This window comes from Stylophora pistillata, chromosome 13 (assembly GCF_964205215.1).
Source record: "Stylophora pistillata chromosome 13, jaStyPist1.2, whole genome shotgun sequence".
Taxonomy (NCBI): domain Eukaryota; kingdom Metazoa; phylum Cnidaria; class Anthozoa; order Scleractinia; family Pocilloporidae; genus Stylophora; species Stylophora pistillata.
Window position 1 is genome coordinate 7,183,294 of NC_142531.1, and position 18,981 is coordinate 7,202,274.

Here is an 18,981-nt window from a genome sequence, read left to right on the forward strand (position 1 = left end):
TGGTCGTGACCGCGCCTGAGTACGAGATTATTATTAGGTATCATAAATAAAATATCCGGCAGTTTTTAAGTTCCTTGCTTTTTCTCGATTTTATGACCTCACTTTTTTTTATCTCAGTAGTGTCTAGAGGTCCACGAAGTACTCAGTCTTGGAAATTTCCTGGAAATTACTATTTATTGTTAAAAAAAAAAAATAGAGAGAAAACACTCAAGAGCAATCGGTCAAAGTTTGAAAATGAAACTTACCGCCTTTGTTAATTTGTTAAATCTCCCCAGCAAATATTAGTGTCCTTAAAGGTTTACTCAGTTTTTGGTACAAACTCATATTATCCTACAGCTCTGGCATCACTACGAAGTTTTTTCCGACAAGTCTTTGCTATACCTTGGAAATAAAAGCGCTAAATATCTTTCCCGGTGTCTCATTTATACCATGTCCGTCGCTATCAGGGTTCGAGAGGTTAAGTACCATAGATGCCATTTCAAAGCAAAACTTATTCGTTCATGCATTAGCGCCTTATACCGCTTACATGTGGCGTGACAGTTTAGTTCCAGCGTGACATTATTTTATGCTTACTTTGATGGTGCAAAACCTCATTAAATGTTTGCCTAATCTAGCCGCAGCGATGGGGAAATTAACTATAAAAACAACACTCGAAAGCTGTAATTGTAAAAAGATGAATATTTTCTACATTTAAGGCTAACTCAAATGTCTTAGATTATGATTTTGCCATACACGACCCATTCACAGACATACTCGTTCTATTCTAAGTTCATCATATAACTCAACCCGTCGATTTTCCACGTGTATGGTCATAATATCTAGAAAAGTTTCTTATGTATATTGTCTCTAATACTGTATGATAGAATATAAAGAAGCTAAGAACAGTTTATAGTACAGATTTTACATTAACTGTGTTGTCACATGGTAAAAGGCTGAGTAGAAACTGTTGCGTGACCATCCAGCGAAGGTGAATGCGTGACCATCCAACGAAGGTGTAAGCGCAGCTATCTGTGTAAAACATACAGGAAAATTATGGTTTCGATCATTTGCGCATTTTTTTTCGTACAAATGGTTGCGCAACGCAGCAATGGTAAAGTAAAATATAGTCATTTACAGTTATAAAAATGTCGCTTTAACAGGTCTCGAACTTTGGCGGACACTGTGTTTCGTTCTACAACTGTTAACCTTGTTAATGTTGTCGGTGAACCGCTTATAAAATCGAATAGTCGCTCTGATGATTGCAAAGTTAGTTTGATATTTTTGAGATTGATCTTGACTTGACTTCAATGATGTAACCTCTGAAAAGTGAACAGCTACTATTAGCCACACCCAATGAAGCGGATATCGACAACTGCCCTCGTGATCTCTCCCTGAAAATTACACGATGCTCTTCCTCATTTCACGCTGCATACGGAGAACAAATTCTTTAGCTTTTTCGTCGATCTTTCTCCATATTTTATCACCACGGCGACAGGAATCTCCTGAGCCACTTTCGCCTGAATCCAAACTTGAATCCGAACTAGTAGCGCTGGCTTGCTCTCTTGAAGCTTCACTGATTGTGCTTGGCTCATACATGGTATCCGAATCTTCATTTACGTGCTCTGGATCGTGGTTAGTTGGTAGACCCATGGGCTTTCCTGAGGGTCTCCCGGGTTCCATGCTCCTAAGCTCATTCTGCAAATTCTGAAGACCCTCTCCTAGGGTGGTGGCTCGGTACAGCATCTTGCAGAGATGTCGACATCGTTTGGATGAAGGGCCTGATGTCATTGCACATTGCAGATATGCCTGTTCAATCTCTTTCACTATGTGATCAGAATGTGCGGCAAAATACTGCTCCATTTCCTCTCGGGCTGTCACTTCTTTGCTTGGGTTGGTTCTCTTTAATTTCGAAGTTACTGTTAGGACAGGGTGAGCTGCAGCTGCAGAGATTTTAGCTGCGATGGAGGGCAAATAGTTGCATGGTTTCTCTTTTCTGCTTGGAAGGATGCTTCGATCCCAGCTGACGAAGAATTTGTTTCCACCCACATTACCTCCGAAACATTCAAATGCATGTGGGCGTGAGCCTTTGACGGGCAACACCAGACAGTCCCTCAGTTTCTCGTACCCTTCTCTTTTGTCGGTCATTTTCAAGACACGCACATCTCCTGGATGGTAACATTGGTTTCGCATCACCACAAATTTCTGGCCAGCATTAAAACTTTCTGTCTTGTCACCTCCGAGAGTAGGATTGAAGTAGCACTCACCATAGTTCAACTTGTTGAGAGGATCACACACAGCAAACACTTCTCGAGATTTGCGGACAAGAACTCTTGTGAACGAAGCTTTCTCCATTTCTTCCAGCTCCCGGCTCTGTAAACGCTTAAGTTGCTTTCTAATGCCACCGTCAATTCCTTTGTCTTGGATTTCATTCAGAAGATCAAACTTTCCCTTTAACTGCAGGAAATGCTCAGAGGTTTCTTTGCATATGCCCTCCAGCAACTCATGGTAGCCATCTTGTAAGGCCTCTAGGTTCTTGGCGGACACGCCACGTTCTTCCAGCAACATGATCATCTTAGAGTTGAGATAACCATTGACGTATGGGCGTGAATGTTCCATGACGTTGACGAAGTTCAGAACCTCGAACTTTTTCTCATCGGGGTCCAGGAACTTTTGCATTGAGTTGTGGAACTGCACTTTGACTTCTTTCAGATCTTCTTTAAGAACTAGCATCCCCTCGTTTCCTCGATAGCGTACGTGGACGGCACTAGGCTGGTAGTCAAGCTCTAAGATTTTTTGCACTTCACAAGAAAATTCTGGAGACATGAAACCACATCCATCGGTGAAAGTATACGAGTAGAAAACTCCACCTGTCACATCTGGTTCGACTTTGTAATCATTTTCAGCCAATTCCACAGTTTTGGTTAACGGTGAAAAGAGCATAGCAATTTTCCTGGCACGTCTTGCTAGGTTTTTCTCACCAGAAAAATCTCCAAACTGTGACAAGAGGCCGTGGATTTCTTCATGTGTTGCTGCAATAAAGTAACACGATTTTTTCACAAGCTGCTCAACCGAGTGGCCTAGGTAGAAGTATGAACGTTGACGACAAAATATCCCCCTTTCCAAAACGCTTCGGCAGAAGCTGTTTGTGTCTTCGACAGGCGTGATATTAAAAGTCAGCTTCATGAGATTTTCGTGAAAGTCAGGCCCATCGCGTTTTCTCAGGTATTCTGTCAGCAGGGTGCTTTTGTGCTTTTCATACTCCACTTTAAAGTCATTTCGACCAGTGCCATGGAACTGGACATGAATTAGGGGGATATCATCTGGGGCAGTCATTGTTGGCCTAGCAGCGTCTGACACGTCTATGCAGAAATGGAAGGCCATTTGGTGTATATTTTGTAGGTTGACAGGGTTCGGAGATATTTGATTTTGTTTTCTATGATTAAACAGATTCAGAGCTTTAATGAATGAAATACACTTAAAAACATCGTGAGTGCCGCTGAGATTCCCTAACACACTCAGGCAATATGGTCATTTCTGGAAAGGAGCTCGCGAGCGATATAATTTCAAAATGTAACACTCTTTCATTGTTACCAATTTTAATATGTATAAAGGCTGATAGTTTCGAAAGAAACTGTTTGGGGCTGCGTCGGTGGGAGTAACGAAATAATTTGGATATATCAACAAAGTTTAAATGGTAAATTGGCCACCGTAACGATTACAAAAGCTGACGTTTCGAGCGTTAGCCCTTCGTCGGAGCGAATATGTATGCCCTCTTCAAGACAAAGAGTATGTAAATTAATACCCGGCCCGTTATACGACGTTATCGGTTCTTCATTTAAATACCATAGGTGAATTATCTAATCATCTCATCATATAATACAATATTGCTGAATTGGAGGATGTGTGTAAACTAACATAAGACAAATTCTATCTAAATTTGTAATTTAGCCTTGGGATTTTACATTATTCACCCAGTTGAGGTAAGGTGCCCTGAAGGAATTCATGTTGCGCTCTAGCTGAAGTAAATTAAGATAAATCTAAAACAGATATTCGAAACATGGTCAGTTTACAAGTCTGGAACTGGATGCTAAGCAATAAAATCCACAAAAAGGTCATTCCTAACCGAAAGTGATATTTAATGATTAATTTTAGTTACTGAGTATTGAGTCCCTTACCCTGCTTGTCTAAACCTCTGTTAACCAAGTACAAGTGTTTATATCTAAACTTTCTCCAGAGTCATTGTGGCCTCAGTGTGTGCGCCACGTATGTGCCTTAGTTGAATTTGCATATCATTTAAGATCAGAAACGACAGGGAAATTCCCCTTCATACTAATAATAGCCTCAGTGATGTTTTGTAACCTCTTGTAACCAATCAGTACGTGCCGTGCGAGAAGGCTAACTTGTTTGTCAGGCTTTGTATTACTTATGTTTGACCGTCCTTTAGAATGTCGGGAAAATTCCCGCAGTGTAATCACTTTCGGTTTCCTTTCACCGACCATCAAGGTTTTACGAGAAGCTTATTTATAAAAATGTTTCTTATCGATTCTTTCCTTCCCTTTCGAAGGTTTAACGTTTAAACTTTTGACAGATATGGGTTTTTGAGCTACGAAGAGTTTTGTCAGGTAAAAATGCGCGCGATCGAATAGCTGTTAGACAAAGATACTTAATTCTTTAACTACGTTACCTTCTAAAAAAAGGTTTTCTGAGTGGTGATTAACTCTTGGTTTGACATGTGAAATCTCTATTTAATTCTTTAATTACATAACTAGTTAATTCTTAAATTACATCACCTTGAAAAAGGGTTTTCTGATTGGTGATCAGCTCTTGTTTTGACATGTGAAATCTCTCTTTTTCTTACAATTTGTTTTCGGAATTCATTAATTCTGAAGTTCTGTCAGCAACGAAAATGACATTGCACACCTTGCCAAACTGCGTGGCACACGTGTTTCAAATTTTTTCTTGCTTCTGTGGTTAAATTGCAACTTGAGTTTAACCTTATTAAAGAGAAATTCCCCGATTTATTCAAATAGAAAAACATCTCATAACTTTTGCGTTTCATCGTCAAAAGATGTGAAATACGGTTGTCGCAAGCGTTAAACAGGATGTATGAATCCCACCGAGACTCGAACTAATCAACTTCCGCTCGCCGAATAGTTATTTTCAGTCTTTAAACGTGCACTTGGCTTTTCGGCTTTCCACGGCGTGAGCGAATATTTTCCAAGAGAGGTATTAGATTCATGTCCTCACTGCGTTATTTTTCGCCGTGCAAGGGAGCACTTTACTCCTCTAGGGCCCAGTTCTCACTGAAGATGAGAAGCAGCGGCCTGAAATAACTCGCATCTTGTTTATTTCGGTTATTATTGGCAAGCTTGAATGAGTGCTAGACAAGAGAAAATAAATTCCTCTTTATGCGCGACTTTGACAAATATTGATCTCAGCAGGTTGAACTGTCCTGACCCTGCTAGTATGAGCTCATGTTTTATTCTGCGTTTGAGCGAAAGAGACTGAATGTTTACAGACATAATCAGGGTAAAGCGCAAAATGTGAGAGGTCCTTTAGTCTTCGAGAAGCCTTCTAACAACCAATTCGGCTGTCTCGTTGATTTTACAACTTTTTAACCGTGATTTTTTTAACAAATAAACTTCTCACTTTCCTACCTTGTAACTTTGCTGGTAACTTTTCTCTCTTCTCAACCGATTCTTCAGATGTAATAATCTCGACTCAGTGTCTTTCTGCTAATGAAAGCGTCATAGTCTGGTTAGTAACCTTTGGCTCTGGTACCTCTTGTCCTAAATTTGTATTGATATGACGATGTGTTTGGGAAAGTCCCTTACAACATTTAGGCAGTCGTGCAGAGCTCCGTTCCTCTTAATTGAAATGTTTCACTGTTTATATGTAGCTACATATTGCAGAACCTTTTTTAATGCACTTTTTGTGTTTATTTCTTGCTTAATTTCCAAGCTTGCTCATAATTGTGAGTCTCTGAAATACTTTTTCGAGAACAGATCACTGACGTCAATTTAGAAGTTCAATTTCCCGGAAATACCGCAATCAGATACACAAATTTCTGAGAATCTCAGTTGGTCATGGGAGTAGTTCAGAAAAATATCATTAATTACCTACAGATGTCTAAACTAATTCCAGCAAAGAAGAATCATCTACAAATTGAAAACTTCCCACTCTCAACCTCCACATCTCTCTCATCTTTCGTCGCTTACCGATTACATTTTTTTTAACAAATCCAATCGCCCTCTTATTGCGTTGTATTATCGCTATTTCTTTTCAAATGCCAGGTCAGGCAGGTTGTTTTCTCAGAAATTTACACTCGTGTTTTACAAATTTGGAATTTCTTAGTATCTCCCTGAAGCTTTAATCGATCGTAACGTTTGCCTTTATTGTGAATATATTTCAAAGGCTCCAAGAGGTCACAATATGGGCCCTCTGCCAAAGATAAGAAAAGTATGTTTAAGTAATGGTTAATTGTAGTCTGGGGATTCCCCCAAGTTTTGGTTTCGGTTTCTGTCCACTTCAAACAAACAAACTGGTTCACTACGTCAGTGTAGTTCGCTGCATTCTACCGATGACGGAAACAAGATATGTAAAGAGGACGTCAGATTGAAGGTATGTAGCTATCGACTAGCGACAAAACTTACTACCGGTACCTTCCTCGGTGAGAATGAAACTGACCATAGTTAGAACAGTCGTTAGGATAAGATTGTTTAATAGCCAAGCTAGCTCAACTAGCTCTGATCGAGTAAGTTCAGGTTCGCTCTTACCAGTGAAAAATGACGAGTTAGAAGCCATTCAGTATTATGTCTATCGTCAGTTTTAAAGAAACTGATGTAAATTTCTACTCTCTCCCATCTTGCCTTACAAGAAATAAACTTGAAGCAGCAGGTTCGTTTTGTGTACATCAGTTTACGGAATAATATTTCCTCTATATCAGTCGGCCTCGTTACGACTTACAGAATTTGACTTTTTACTTGATATCCATAGCTCAGTATGTCGGCGATAGTGTTGATCAAGTCTGAGCTTAAAGTTTGGTATCTTTACTTTTCAAGAAGAATGATTCGTTCGCATTTTGTATGATGCTTTCTACCTCGGGATCCTCGTTGTTTTGTATTTTGACTTGCCCTGCGGCTCGACAAAATATGGCACAACTCGCAAAAATATTTATCGATACTACACACCAAACCGTCTCATGTAATATGAATATATATGATATGCCCATAGTGTTTCTGCAGCGTACGTTTTTGAAACGTGAGGTGATGGGCGATTATAAGGGGGAACGCCAATTTCCACGTGAAGTAAATTAGCAGCGTAAAGTTGACGTCATTGTATCACGCGCAATATTGAAGCTTCTTCAGTACTCTTACTTTTTTCCAATGTGCTATTCGCTGATGCAACAGATTATTCCCAAATGTAAAATCTCCCTGAATTACTTAAAAGATAAATTTTGGAAACCTCTAACCTACAATGACATTGGAAAAGGTTGATTTTTAAATACCTTGTCTCCCTATCAACAGCAATCTTACGCTTTCTTCACGATAACTGGGTCTCATGGCTTTTGCTGTATGCATCAATTTTCAAGACAACGTTGCTCCTCCGACCGGTGATGAAGTGTACATCAAATACGTGGAATTTAATGGCGTAGACGAAACGCAATACAGCAAGGGGAATACAAAACTCGATAAAACCCTTCTGTTTGAATACTTGCGGCGGAATGACTCATCTTTTCCCGAGAAGCTTCTAGCCGTCTCTTTCAATACAACTCTGAAGCAAAATAAGAAAAAAACCTTTTGCGAGGACGTCTTAAAGCGGGGAATATATTGTAATGGGAGAAAACGTGGACTGTATCGTTTCCTTGGGCATTCCGACAGTCATCTCTGGGAGAGAAAGTGCTACTTTATGAACGCGGCCTCAGACACTGAAATTCACGATCTCCTAACACGGTTTGGCGACTTCACCAAGACAACAAATGTTCCAAAACGCGCCAGAGAAATTGGCTCGTTATTCGTTCCCTTTGACCACCTATTGGAGCTTGGTGAGGATGATACTGGAGAAGTGCCTAATGTGAAAGGTAGACTCTTTGACAAGACGCCACGCAGTTTCACTAACTGTCGTGGTTTCATGTCTCAGGGATTCACCCTAAAGGTACGACGCCAGCTTGGTTTGGAGTATCCTGCACCCAGCGCCCTTCAAGTGACCAACCAAGGTTTTCAGGGTATTTTGGTATTTAGAGAAACTCTAACAGACCTCCCTCTGGTCCAATTCCGCAAGTCCATGCGCTTGTTTTCCACTCCGAGCAAGAAGAACGGCGAAGTTATTCCTTATATTGGAATTCTTGATCATTCCACTCCTGACGTGAACGGCTACCTTGATTCGCGATTGATCATGTTTCTGGCGACCAGAGGTGTGTCGATCCGCTATCTCAGGTCGCTTCAGCGGGGCTATTTGACTCTATTGAAGAGTATGTGCACGAATTCAGCATCTGGTAATTATTTCTGTCAATTAACTGGACGAAAGGCAACAGCTGAAAGAGAGGTTTTGGCCAGACTACAACGAGGTGAAGTAGAGAAGATGCTTCATCACGTTTGCGAGATCGCAAATAATGGCGAACCACAAAGACGTCTCGTGATACGTACGAGAATTTTGGTGCCCAAAGCAAGAGTGGTGTTTGGGGTTTGTGACCCTTACGGGAAGCTAAAGAGTGGAGAGTGCTACTTCAAGCCAACCCTGCAAGGTGACGAAGAATTTGAAGAGGTAGTGGTTTGCCCTAACCCGTGCTACCATCCTGGAGACATACAAGTGTTGAAGCAAAGTCAAGAGAGGGTCGACTATGAAGATCTCAAGGATTGTCTGGTACTACCCGTAAACCACCGCCATGCGTTTGAAACTTCTGGTGCAAGTAAGTTTTTTGTTAGCTGGGATCAAGACCTGATCCCAAAGAAGAAAAGAGATAAGCCCTGTCACTATCAGTCAAAACAGTCCGAAGACATGGCGACCGCACTTAAAGGTTGGTTTCAAAGAATATTTAATTTCCTCAGGAAAAAGCAGAATTATCGAGACGAAATGATTCACTACTTTGCTTATTTTGAGGATGACCTTCCGCGAAGAATTGGCGATGTTTACAGGAAGTTTGCAGAGACGTATGGCCCATATTCTAAAGAATGCACTAAGCTAAGCAAGATGAGTCATCAAGCTGGAAACTTGTTGGCAAATAGAGATGATTTGTTAAAAAAGTTGGAAAGATTAGAAACCTTGCTGCCGCGGCAACCAAGACCAACTACCTCCGTGACTTATCACTCAGCAGAGCGATCACCTCTTTTAGGAACAGAAGGAGGAGGAGAGGAAGAAGACGTCGATAATGTGCAAGAAATGTCCTCCGTTTCAATCACCACCCGAATTCGTCGTTCCTGGCCAGGTCACGGAGAGAGGCCGGCTTCGCCCCAGGTTTGGAAAGAATTTGACGTGGAATCGGAAAAGTTCATTGAAGAATTTTCCAGTCTCAGTGTTGTGAGTGATTTTTCATAATGAAACTCTACATCCATTTTGATTTGGATTGTTGCACAGACTGCTTTAGAATTGAGTGAGTTTTCTCCTCTTGAATATGAGACAATTAGCTGAAAAAGACAATTCGGCTATACAGAACCTCTTTTCAGAAGCTCACGTAAAGAAAAATCTTTAAATGTGTTTCAAGTCTGATGAAAGAGTCATTCCTGTTAAAGAGAACTGACGATAAATCTGCACTCAAACTTTGACTTTGAGAATTTTGCAAACGAGAAACTTGTAGCTGACTTGTATAGATACAGTTTAACAATTCTTTGAAATTGCATTGTGATGAATGAAGATGACGTAAACAGAAGTAATGTAGAGTTAACAAAACTGTAGAACATTATTTTTTTGTTCCGCTTCCAAAAATGTCAAAAGGAGACTAACTACAGCAAAGCCTATTTTTAAACAACTATTTTGCAACTTTTTGCTCTGCTATGTAGAGCAACGCGAATACTGAGTTATTTCAGATTATACCATAAACGTGACAAAAGTGGCGTATTTTTTAAAAATTTAAATATATTAAGTGCACGAGTCATAATGCTTTGTAAGGTACACATTTGTTCTGAAATGAAATGGAGGCACTAAATTTAGTTAAATGTTTCGATGTATGCTAGAAACAAAATTAATGTAAAAGGGTGGTAAAAGTAGTGCTGTCAGTGTAATGGTTGAATTTAGGGGGGAACTGGTCATTATTTATAGCCTGGCTGGGTCAGTGAAGGATTTCTGTTGTATCGCGACAAAATTTACCTTATCGCCTATAAGATAGGCTGCAGAACAGGCGTAATTTTGGCGGGCGAGTGTTCAGTATTACTCACCGCCGCCGCCGCCCGCGAGCTTTGGACACCAAAAGAATTTGGCCCCCCACCGTGTACCCGAGGCGTTAACTCCTGTCAGTTATGCTTGTGGCTGTATTGACTTTTGCTGGATGAAATCAATTAACACTTTTAACATACAAAATATCAATTAGCACGTTCCAGGAAACCACGGCAGATTTTGAAATGGGATACTTTTACAACATCTGCGGACTTCGGAAGCGAGCATTGTGTTTTCCCACCGCAGAAAAAACTCAAACGAAGTAAAATAATGAAAAACTAAAAAATGAAAAAATAATTAAAAAAATATTCCCTGCGGTGTTTTTCTCGTCAGTATTAAACAAAGTTTAACTTCAGCTGGAACATCGCTCTTACTGGAAATCTACCCTTTGAACACCTCACTATGCGCCCCTGAAAGTTTCTTTATTAGGCTGGGGGATGATATCACTCGTAAGTAGCGAGATGTTTTTAAATCGATGCGAACCAAATGCTGAAAGAGAGTAAAAATTGAGCTTGCCGCCATCCGTCTCGGTGCTTCAAAAAAAAAAAAAAAACAAGTAACGAGAAGTATTTTATATTTTGGAGCGTTGTCCGTGAAGTTTGCGCGCGTGAGCCAGTGAAGCAGTATCGAGGATTATACCACAACACTTAAATTTTTCAGCAGCCATTTAGAGGCGTCGACCTCTCTCTTTTGCTGCGGTAGAACGCTATCATTGCAATCTACACAAGGTTCACGTTCTGTGGCACGTAACAGGCCGTGCACACAGCAAATTGTCCATGTCGTAAACGATCAGGAGAGGACAATGTAGGCCCGGTTCAGACGCCGAACTATTCATGAGCCGAACTGAATTCGAATTTGGACCGACCTAAATTAACAGAAGTACCCCTGTTGATTCAGACACCGTTCTGTTTGGACTTTCCAGTAAAACCACTCAAACTGCTTGCAAACTCTGAAATAATGTTTGTGTTAGGATCGGGACATGAAAAGAACGGCGTCTGAATCAAAATCGTTCCAAAGGCGTTCCAAATTGATTCAGACGCCGATCTTTTCATGTACTCAATTAAAGGAATTAGGTTCGGCGTCTGCACCGAGCCTTAGTCGAAAAGCGAAACAACGAAGATTATTGGGTAGTCACGCTTGTCACACAACCATGCCTATGACGCAAGGTGTGTTCTATTGACCACAACACAAGTACAAATGTACAAAACGAGAAAATTAGATTTATAATTACCCAGGAATAGTTAATATCAGAAATGAGAGGCAAATTTGAAATTCAAGTGAACTTAGTACTGCTTTGGTGCCGAAACACGATGGAGGGAAAATCTCCCGCTCCGCGGCTAGTTATTCACTCGTGGCCAGTTATTCAAGTGTTTGTGCCCTGCCTCGATCATCAGAAGAACTGGTTTGCGGTCACAAAGGAATCATGTGGAATTATTCCACGATTCTATTCTCAGAATATCTTTTTCAGCCGTTTTCCAGGAGAACTATCCTCCGTATCAAAGCGGGAAGTGAGTGTCATGAGCAGCAATGGCGGGAAGAGGCCGTTCAATGAGTGGGTCCCAGAGAAAGGGGAGACTCTTCAAAGACAATCAGGCAAAGTGTACGTTGTCAGTTCATTTGGACTTTTTGTCGGTCTTTTGCGGCAGCGAGAAATTAGTGAAAGGCTCGTTTCATTTGAATTTTTTGCCAGGATAAAGGACTACGTGAATACGGTTTGTGTTGACTCTCGAATTGGCGCTAAAAGCAATGAAGAGCAGACCATACAAAATTTAAATGCAAAAATTGTAAGTCTTGAGCTCGAACTGGAAAAATGGAAATCTACAAGCTCTGCACCATCATCACCCATATCGTTTACGAGCTCAAGCACTTCCCCAAGTAGTGGAAACTGTAATGGAACATGCTTTTCTGCAGAATCTTCCTCTAGCTCAAATACCTCTGGCTCAAGTACAGAATGTAGTAGATCCCCAAGTAGCATTGAAGAACTTACTGTTAGTCCCTTGGGGCCTATAAAGAAGAAAAAACTCATCCAGGAAAGATGTAGGACTATGTTATCATTGGTGAGTGCACTCTGTGAAAACAAGAATGAATCAATTTCTTCACTTTTTGGTCATACACTCACCCATGGGTTAGAAAGTGAGTGCCAGGCAGTGAAAAACACCATTTCAGAGCTGGTTCGTCATGTAATCAAGGTTAAAGGAACCCAGAATACTCTCAGAGTACTACTAACACAAGAAGTGAATGAAGAGCTGATCAGTGGCATTAGAGTTCCAGACTGGACACTCCTATATTTGAAGCTTCTCACAAGAACCCCAGATGCCACATGGCAGACCCTCCTTAATGTCACACATTTGGGAAAAAGTAGAGTAAGTGAGCTTTTGTTGTTTATTAGAGTTTTCTAAATAATTTTTGAAAATGTTTTGTTTGGCATTTGCTAAACTTTGTGATATCTGGCAAAAAAATTTGTAGGCTTTCAATAAACAGTTTTGAAATATTTAGTAGTTAGGTTCAATTCAGATACTTATAATTCTTTTTTGATTGGCTAAGAAGTGAGAACTGTCCGGTAAAATCTGGGAATTTCGTGTATTCTTGCAATTGGCTAGCTATCAATAACTTCCATTTTTTTTGGGACACTCAGACATAGGTCCTTGCTGAGGTCTCCAGTTTACTGTCGGACTTACTGACTTCTTTTAAAATATGACGATTTTGCTTTGTTTTGGTAAACCTCTTTTCCCTCTAAAATGAAGACAAATTTGAGGAAAACAGCAAAATTAGATTACTACTTAAAGCAAAGAGGACTAATTCTGCTGTACTGATCATTTTTGTTACTATTTTTAATTTTAACGAAACAGTGATACACCTCCTCTGGTTTCTAAAAACCAAATCAAGGCCATCAAAGCACTGGTTTTCAAGGTGACTAAGGAAATCTATAATGTGAGGCGCCTTGACACAAATTTTGATGCTTATGCTGTCGATTTTTCCATGGTCCTTACTTGGGCAATCAGAGAACAACGACTGCATGGTTCTGACCAAGAAGACATGGAGTTCAACATAAAGATTGATGGTCGTCCTCTGGGTGGTGAGCTGAATGTCTCATTCTTACAGTCTATGCAGCAGCTGTTAGTTCCTTTATTTTATAGAAGCAAATTATCTATAAGATGCTGCAGATGCTAGAGAATTATGTGTATCTTATTAGATACCACTGCATCTTATTAGATGTCTTGTATAGTATGAATGTATTGAGAGTGTGCCATTGTTTGGTTTTTTTTTTATTTTTAATTTTTTTTTCCAGGAAGGAACCAGGTTGCTGTGGGAATTGTACCTATTGGCTTTAAGGGTAAAAGCTCAGAAAGTGCCCTATCAGTGTTTCCTATTGCAATTGCCAATTGCAAGGAACAGAGGTGAGTTTATGTAGCAAGAGCCTGGCATCCTAATCTTTCATGCTATGTCATAATATGATGATTGACCCTTAAATCTCTAACCCCACATAGTTGTCTACTTTTGAATTTACAGCTCCTTTCATAGTGGCTGAAAAATTATGTCTCCTGTATGGTAGGAGGGTATTGGGTATGGTCTGTTTGTACAAAGTAATAAACAATATTCATTTTCCCTGACACGTACGTGCTGTGGGACAAGAGACTTCCCAGTGTGAATACAAGGCTAAATGTGGGGATAAATTGATGCTTGCCTATCCCTGATATTGAAAAAAAAAATGATTTCTACCTGCAATCTAGAATCTTATATTCCATGCACAGAAGTTTTGTCCTAAGGCCAGTAAGAATAGGAATGTTTAATCTAGGCTAAGTAGTTACAGTTTCCATGTCTTTCACATGTTTTTTCTGTTCCAGACAGAATCTGAGGTCTCTCCTAAATGATCTGAATGTACAGAAGGCCACAATAAAGGAAAAAGGGATGAAAGTGGATGGGAAGAAATACAATATCTGATTTACAGGTAAGCTGAGGGTTAAGGTCAAGTAAACGATTCCTTTTTAAGCATACTAGATACCCTTATTAAAATGATATTGAGTTTTCAAATTACTCTCTAAAATTTTTTTTTATATTTTTAGTCACTATTGATTACAAGGCACTGTTACTCTTTCTTGTTAAAATCAACAATCAAGAGTTTGTACTTGGTGGAAGAGGGTTGTCAGTGGAATTCTGTTTGTCTGTGATGCTATAAGGGTAGGTTGAACATTCAAAGCCTGCATAAATAATCTAGTGCTAAACTGACTAAAAGGTAGGAGTTATGAATTACTGAATTGTGTTTATTATAGGCATGCATCCACCATGGGGCTGATGCAGATAAAACCTGTGTTGACTGTTTGAAGTCAAAGGCTAACATAGGAAGGTAACTAAGCTAAAGGGTGAAATGAAAATTTAGTTATGACATTATATGTGAAGGAAATCTATTTCTGTGAGTCTTGGTAATAAGTAAAAAGTTTTTTTAAACTGCATTTTACTGTACTTTGTGTTCTGAGGTGACTGTGCTTAAAGTAAACACAATTTTTTTTAATATTAACGATAGTGAAGGTGGTTTCTGCATTTTAGTGAGTGCATTTTAGTTGTGTTTACTTAATACTGAGAAGGTATTTTGTGTAATTTTAGGTGATGTTCAATTAATGTTAGGGACATGGAAAAATATTTTGACCATGTATTTTATCAAACAACAACAAACATATGAAACATATGTGTGAACTGCGGTTATGAGACGTATATGAGCACGATCCTTCACAGTAAAGCACTATTTGAGCAATAGTGAAAATCAGACCTGAAAAAAATTTCAGGCCTGTACGGGATTCGAACCACTGACCTCTGCGATACTAGTGCAGCGCTCTACCAATTGAGCTAACAAGCCAACTGGGAGCAGGCCATCAAATTAATTCGACATAAACCCGTAGATGATAAATCAAACAACAACAAACATATGAAACATATGTGTGAACTGCGGTTATGAGACGTATATGAGCACGATCCTTCGCAGTAAAGCACTATTTGAGCAATAGTGAAAATCAGATCTGAAAAAAATTTCAGGCCTGTACGGGATTCGAACCACTGACCTCTGCGATACTAGTGCAGCGCTCTACCAATTGAGCTAACAAGCCAACTGGGTTTATGTCGAATTAATTTGATGGCCTGCTCCCAGTTGGCTTGTTAGCTCAATTGGTAGAGCGCTGCACTAGTATCGCAGAGGTCAGTGGTTCGAATCCCGTACAGGCCTGAAATTTTTTTCAGGTCTGATTTTCACTATTGCTCAAATAGTGCTTTACTGCGAAGGATCGTGCTCATATACGTCTCATAACCGCAGTTCACACATATGTTTCATATGTTTGTTGTTGTTTGATTTATCATCTACGGGTTTATGTCGAATTAATTTGATGGCCTGCTCCCAGTTGGCTTGTTAGCTCAATTGGTAGAGCGCTGCACTAGTATCGCAGAGGTCAGTGGTTCGAATCCTGTACAGGCCTGAAATTTTTTTCAGGTCTGATTTTCACTATTGCTCAAATAGTGCTTTACTGCGAAGGATCGTGCTCATATACATGTATTTTATGTTGCATTATAAATTGCAAAAAAGATCTATACTGTTTGCATGGTGTTTATTGTGTTCTTTGTTGTCATTAATTGTTCCAAGGCCAAAGGGCCTAAGGGATGAATTGGTGTTTCTCTTGGAAGAAGACCTGAGCCACATCAACCTGTGCTCATTACATTGTGAGATGTGCAACACAGAACAATTCCTTGGTTCCCTTGGTTTATCTGCCTATAGAGTTGGTTGCCTCCATCTACTCAATGCTGCTTTGTCCAGCTATGGTGCTGAAAGCCAACAAGATTTTTCACGCATCAAAGTTAAGAAAAAACCTGGTCAACAAACTGGAATTGAGAGAGCAAACATCAAAGTGGCATCATTTTCTGGTGAGTTTTGCAGTGGGATTGATGTACACATATTTTAGTATTATGCTACTTTCGCAGCTTTATTAGAGGTGAGATAAGGTACCATTACAGTTCCTTTGTTTATCAGTAAATTTCTACCCCTTCCAGCTCCTTTTCTTTCCTTGAAATGTCGTATTTTTTTGACCACTATTTTCCTGGCTTCTTTTAAAATTTCAACTATCTTTCTTCGAAATGAACTAATTCACCTCCAGTCCATTTTTAAGGGTTATTTATAATGATTGTTCAGGTCTTAGTCCCAATATGAAAATTTTCCCTATTAAAGAAGATGCATTTGGTGTTGAAATAACATCTAGCACACTGGTTTGTTAAAAAAAATATATGTTAATTAATGGAACTGATTAAATTATACATATTCTCTCAAAACCCTGCACTCATGATAATTTCAGGAGGAACAGAAAGACAGATCCTAAAGAACATAGACAATATTGTCAATACTGCACTTCCCCTTGATAAAGTATCAGGGTATTACCAAGACAGTGAAGGTGGTGGATGGGAAGAAGTCATGGAATATCAGGTCTTCTTAATAATAATAATAATAATAATAATAATAATAATAATAATAATAATAATAATAATAATAAATGATTATAATAATAATGATGGGTTGGTTTTGCCGTGATGTTATTGGCTGTAAGAAGTCTTACAGGCAAAACCAACCGACAAAACCGGCAAAACCAACCGACCATTTTACACGAACTGGAATAAGAACATTCTACTGACAACAATCATTCACTTGACTCTGATGATGACTTCCGCACAGGTTGTCGAAACGTCGGTCACCACCACCGACAACAGTCCTTCTCAGGACTACACTCACCCGGACGATCAGACTACACCTTTACATGTTACTCCCGGGTTTAAGCCATTCACTGCATTATAACCTCGGTTGATGGAGCTAAAATTACCTCGTTATATTCTCCCACCGATACCGTACCACAGTTTCTTAAGAAGCTTGCCCACTTCTTTGCTTCGATTAGCTCTCTCTAACTTTGTGGTAACTTTTGATTCAGAGCGAGCCGCAGCTGCTAAGATTTTAGCTGCAAAAGAGGGCGAATAGCTGCATGGTTTCTCTTTTCCACTTGGAAGAACCTTTCGTTCCCACCAAATAACGAATTTGTTTCCACTCATGTCATCCTTTTTTTGTCAGTCATTTTCAACACACGCATCATCATCTCCGGCTGGATGGTAACATTGGTTGCACTTCACCACAAACTTCTGGCCGGCAGTAAAACTTCCTGTCACCCGGGACAGTGCGATTGAAGTAGCATTCGCCTTAGTTCAATTTGTTGAGAGGATCACGCACAGTGAATACTTCCTCGTGAATTGAGGACAAGAACTCTTGTATATGCAGCTTTCTCCATTTCTTTCACCTCACGCCTTTGTAAAGGCTTACGTTGCCTTTTATGCAACCGTCAATTCTGTTTCCATGGAGTTCTTGTGGAATACGAAAATTCCCTTTAAGTATGCATGCAAGGGTAAGAGATACTTGGAGATTTCTTTGACTATCCCCTCCAGCAACTCTTGTGGGGCCTGTAGATTCTGGGGGGACACACCAATTTCTTCCAGCAACATGATCAACTGTCATTTAAGGTAACCATTTACCTATTGGCGTGGATGTTCCATGAACCTCGGGCTTTTTCTCACCAGGGTTCAGGAACTTTGCATGGATTTGTGGAACTGCTGTTTGATTTCTTTTAAATCTTCTTTAAGAACTAACATCCCCTCGTTTCCTCGGTAGCGTACACGGACGGCACTAGGCTGGTAGTCGAGCTTTAAGGCTCTTTGCACTTCACAAGAAACTTCTGTAGACATAAAACCACATCCATCAGTGAGAGTGTACCGAGCACTCGTGTTACATGAGAAATGCACTCGTATTCAGCCAATCAGGCGCGCGTGATTTTTTCATGCGTATTATTACAGATGTAATCAGGGGCAAGTGTAAAATATGAGCCATGTTTTCGTCTATGAGTCTTTTGAAAGCAACCAAGTGGACTGTCTTTCCTTTTTTACAACTTTTGATTTCCTGCTTTGCCTACTAGGTATTTGTAATACAAACAAACTTCGTACCTACCCCTCAACCTATTGTGTAGATGTGGGTAATAATCTTGGCCATAATTTCACTGCTAAAGGCATAACGGCCTGATTTATAACATTTGGCTCTGGTTCCTCTTGTGCTTAATTTGCATATGACGATTTGTTTGGGAAAACCCCTAACAACAGGAAGTCGTGTAGAGTTCTTCAATCCATAGAAATGTGTCATTGTTTCTATGTTGTTGCATATAGCCGAACTTTTTTTAATGCACCCCATGTTTTTATTTTCTGTTTAATTTCCCTGCTTACTTATAATTGTGAGTCTCATTTTATTTGACGGCGCAACACTGATATAAATTAAGAAGTTGATTTTCTCGGAAATACCACAATCAGATTAAGGCATTTCTTAGAAAGTGATCGGTTAGACTTTGAGTCGATCTTGTATCATCTCATTGACATGCTCCTCCCACACAGCTGACAATTCTATTCTTTTCACCGCACGGATGTTTTTCGTCTACGATCCACGACCTTGTCGGCCTCAGGAAAGGACCATTGATATTCTTACATATTCTTGTTGGGGAGGTGGGTGGGAAAGTTATTAAGAAATGTAAATGTTCATGAAAATGGCCAAACTCACTAAGCTAAGGAAGATATCATGCA

The 18,981-nt window shown here is 39.8% G+C and overlaps 3 protein-coding genes and 1 long non-coding RNA gene across 10 annotated transcripts; 2 read left to right on the forward strand and 2 right to left on the reverse strand.

Moving 5' to 3' along the window:
• Positions 1–658: 658 nt before the first annotated feature.
• LOC111332042 (uncharacterized) lies at positions 659–5,792 on the reverse strand. Of its 4 annotated transcripts, none has more exons than XM_022937295.2 (2): positions 5,637–5,792; positions 659–3,412 (listed from the first exon to the last, which is right to left on the reverse strand). In XM_022937295.2, the coding sequence occupies exon 2, from the start codon at positions 3,358–3,360 to the stop codon at positions 1,378–1,380; it is 1,983 nt and encodes a 660-aa protein (XP_022793030.1). In that variant the 5' UTR covers positions 3,361–3,412; positions 5,637–5,792; the 3' UTR covers positions 659–1,377. The 4 variants fall into 4 exon arrangements, with proteins under 4 accessions (XP_022793030.1, XP_088599169.1, XP_022793029.1 ...); XM_088743043.1 differs by having other exon boundaries at positions 659–3,008; positions 5,637–5,751; XM_022937294.2 differs by lacking the exon at positions 5,637–5,792 and adding an exon at positions 4,155–4,311.
• A 666-nt stretch (positions 5,793–6,458) lies between these two features.
• LOC111332098 (uncharacterized) lies at positions 6,459–10,124 on the forward strand. The gene is made up of 2 exons (XM_022937367.2): positions 6,459–6,600; positions 7,506–10,124. The coding sequence occupies exon 2, from the start codon at positions 7,540–7,542 to the stop codon at positions 9,511–9,513; it is 1,974 nt and encodes a 657-aa protein (XP_022793102.2). The 5' UTR covers positions 6,459–6,600; positions 7,506–7,539; the 3' UTR covers positions 9,514–10,124.
• A 140-nt stretch (positions 10,125–10,264) lies between these two features.
• LOC148717433 (uncharacterized) lies at positions 10,265–14,701 on the forward strand. Of its 3 annotated transcripts, XR_015994600.1 has the most exons (6): positions 12,516–12,710; positions 13,197–13,423; positions 13,637–13,745; positions 14,193–14,296; positions 14,412–14,526; positions 14,619–14,701. XR_015994600.1 is itself a non-coding variant. In XM_088743033.1 (4 exons), exons 1-4 carry the CDS (start codon positions 12,661–12,663, stop codon positions 14,287–14,289), a joined length of 483 nt encoding a protein of 160 aa, XP_088599159.1. In that variant the 5' UTR covers positions 12,516–12,660; the 3' UTR covers positions 14,290–14,303. The 3 variants fall into 3 exon arrangements, 2 of the variants coding, with proteins under 2 accessions (XP_088599158.1, XP_088599159.1); XM_088743033.1 differs by lacking the exons at positions 14,412–14,526; positions 14,619–14,701 and having other exon boundaries at positions 14,193–14,303; XM_088743032.1 differs by lacking the exons at positions 13,637–13,745; positions 14,193–14,296; positions 14,412–14,526; positions 14,619–14,701 and having other exon boundaries at positions 10,265–12,710; positions 13,197–13,337.
• Positions 14,702–15,921: 1,220 nt separating this feature from the next.
• LOC111332066 (uncharacterized) lies at positions 15,922–18,666 on the reverse strand. Of its 2 annotated transcripts, XR_002694979.2 has the most exons (3): positions 18,362–18,613; positions 17,196–18,092; positions 15,922–16,152 (listed from the first exon to the last, which is right to left on the reverse strand). It is a non-coding gene; the product is annotated as an uncharacterized LOC111332066 (long non-coding RNA). The 2 variants fall into 2 exon arrangements; XR_015994601.1 differs by having other exon boundaries at positions 15,922–18,092; positions 18,362–18,666.
• Positions 18,667–18,981: the final 315 nt, after the last annotated feature.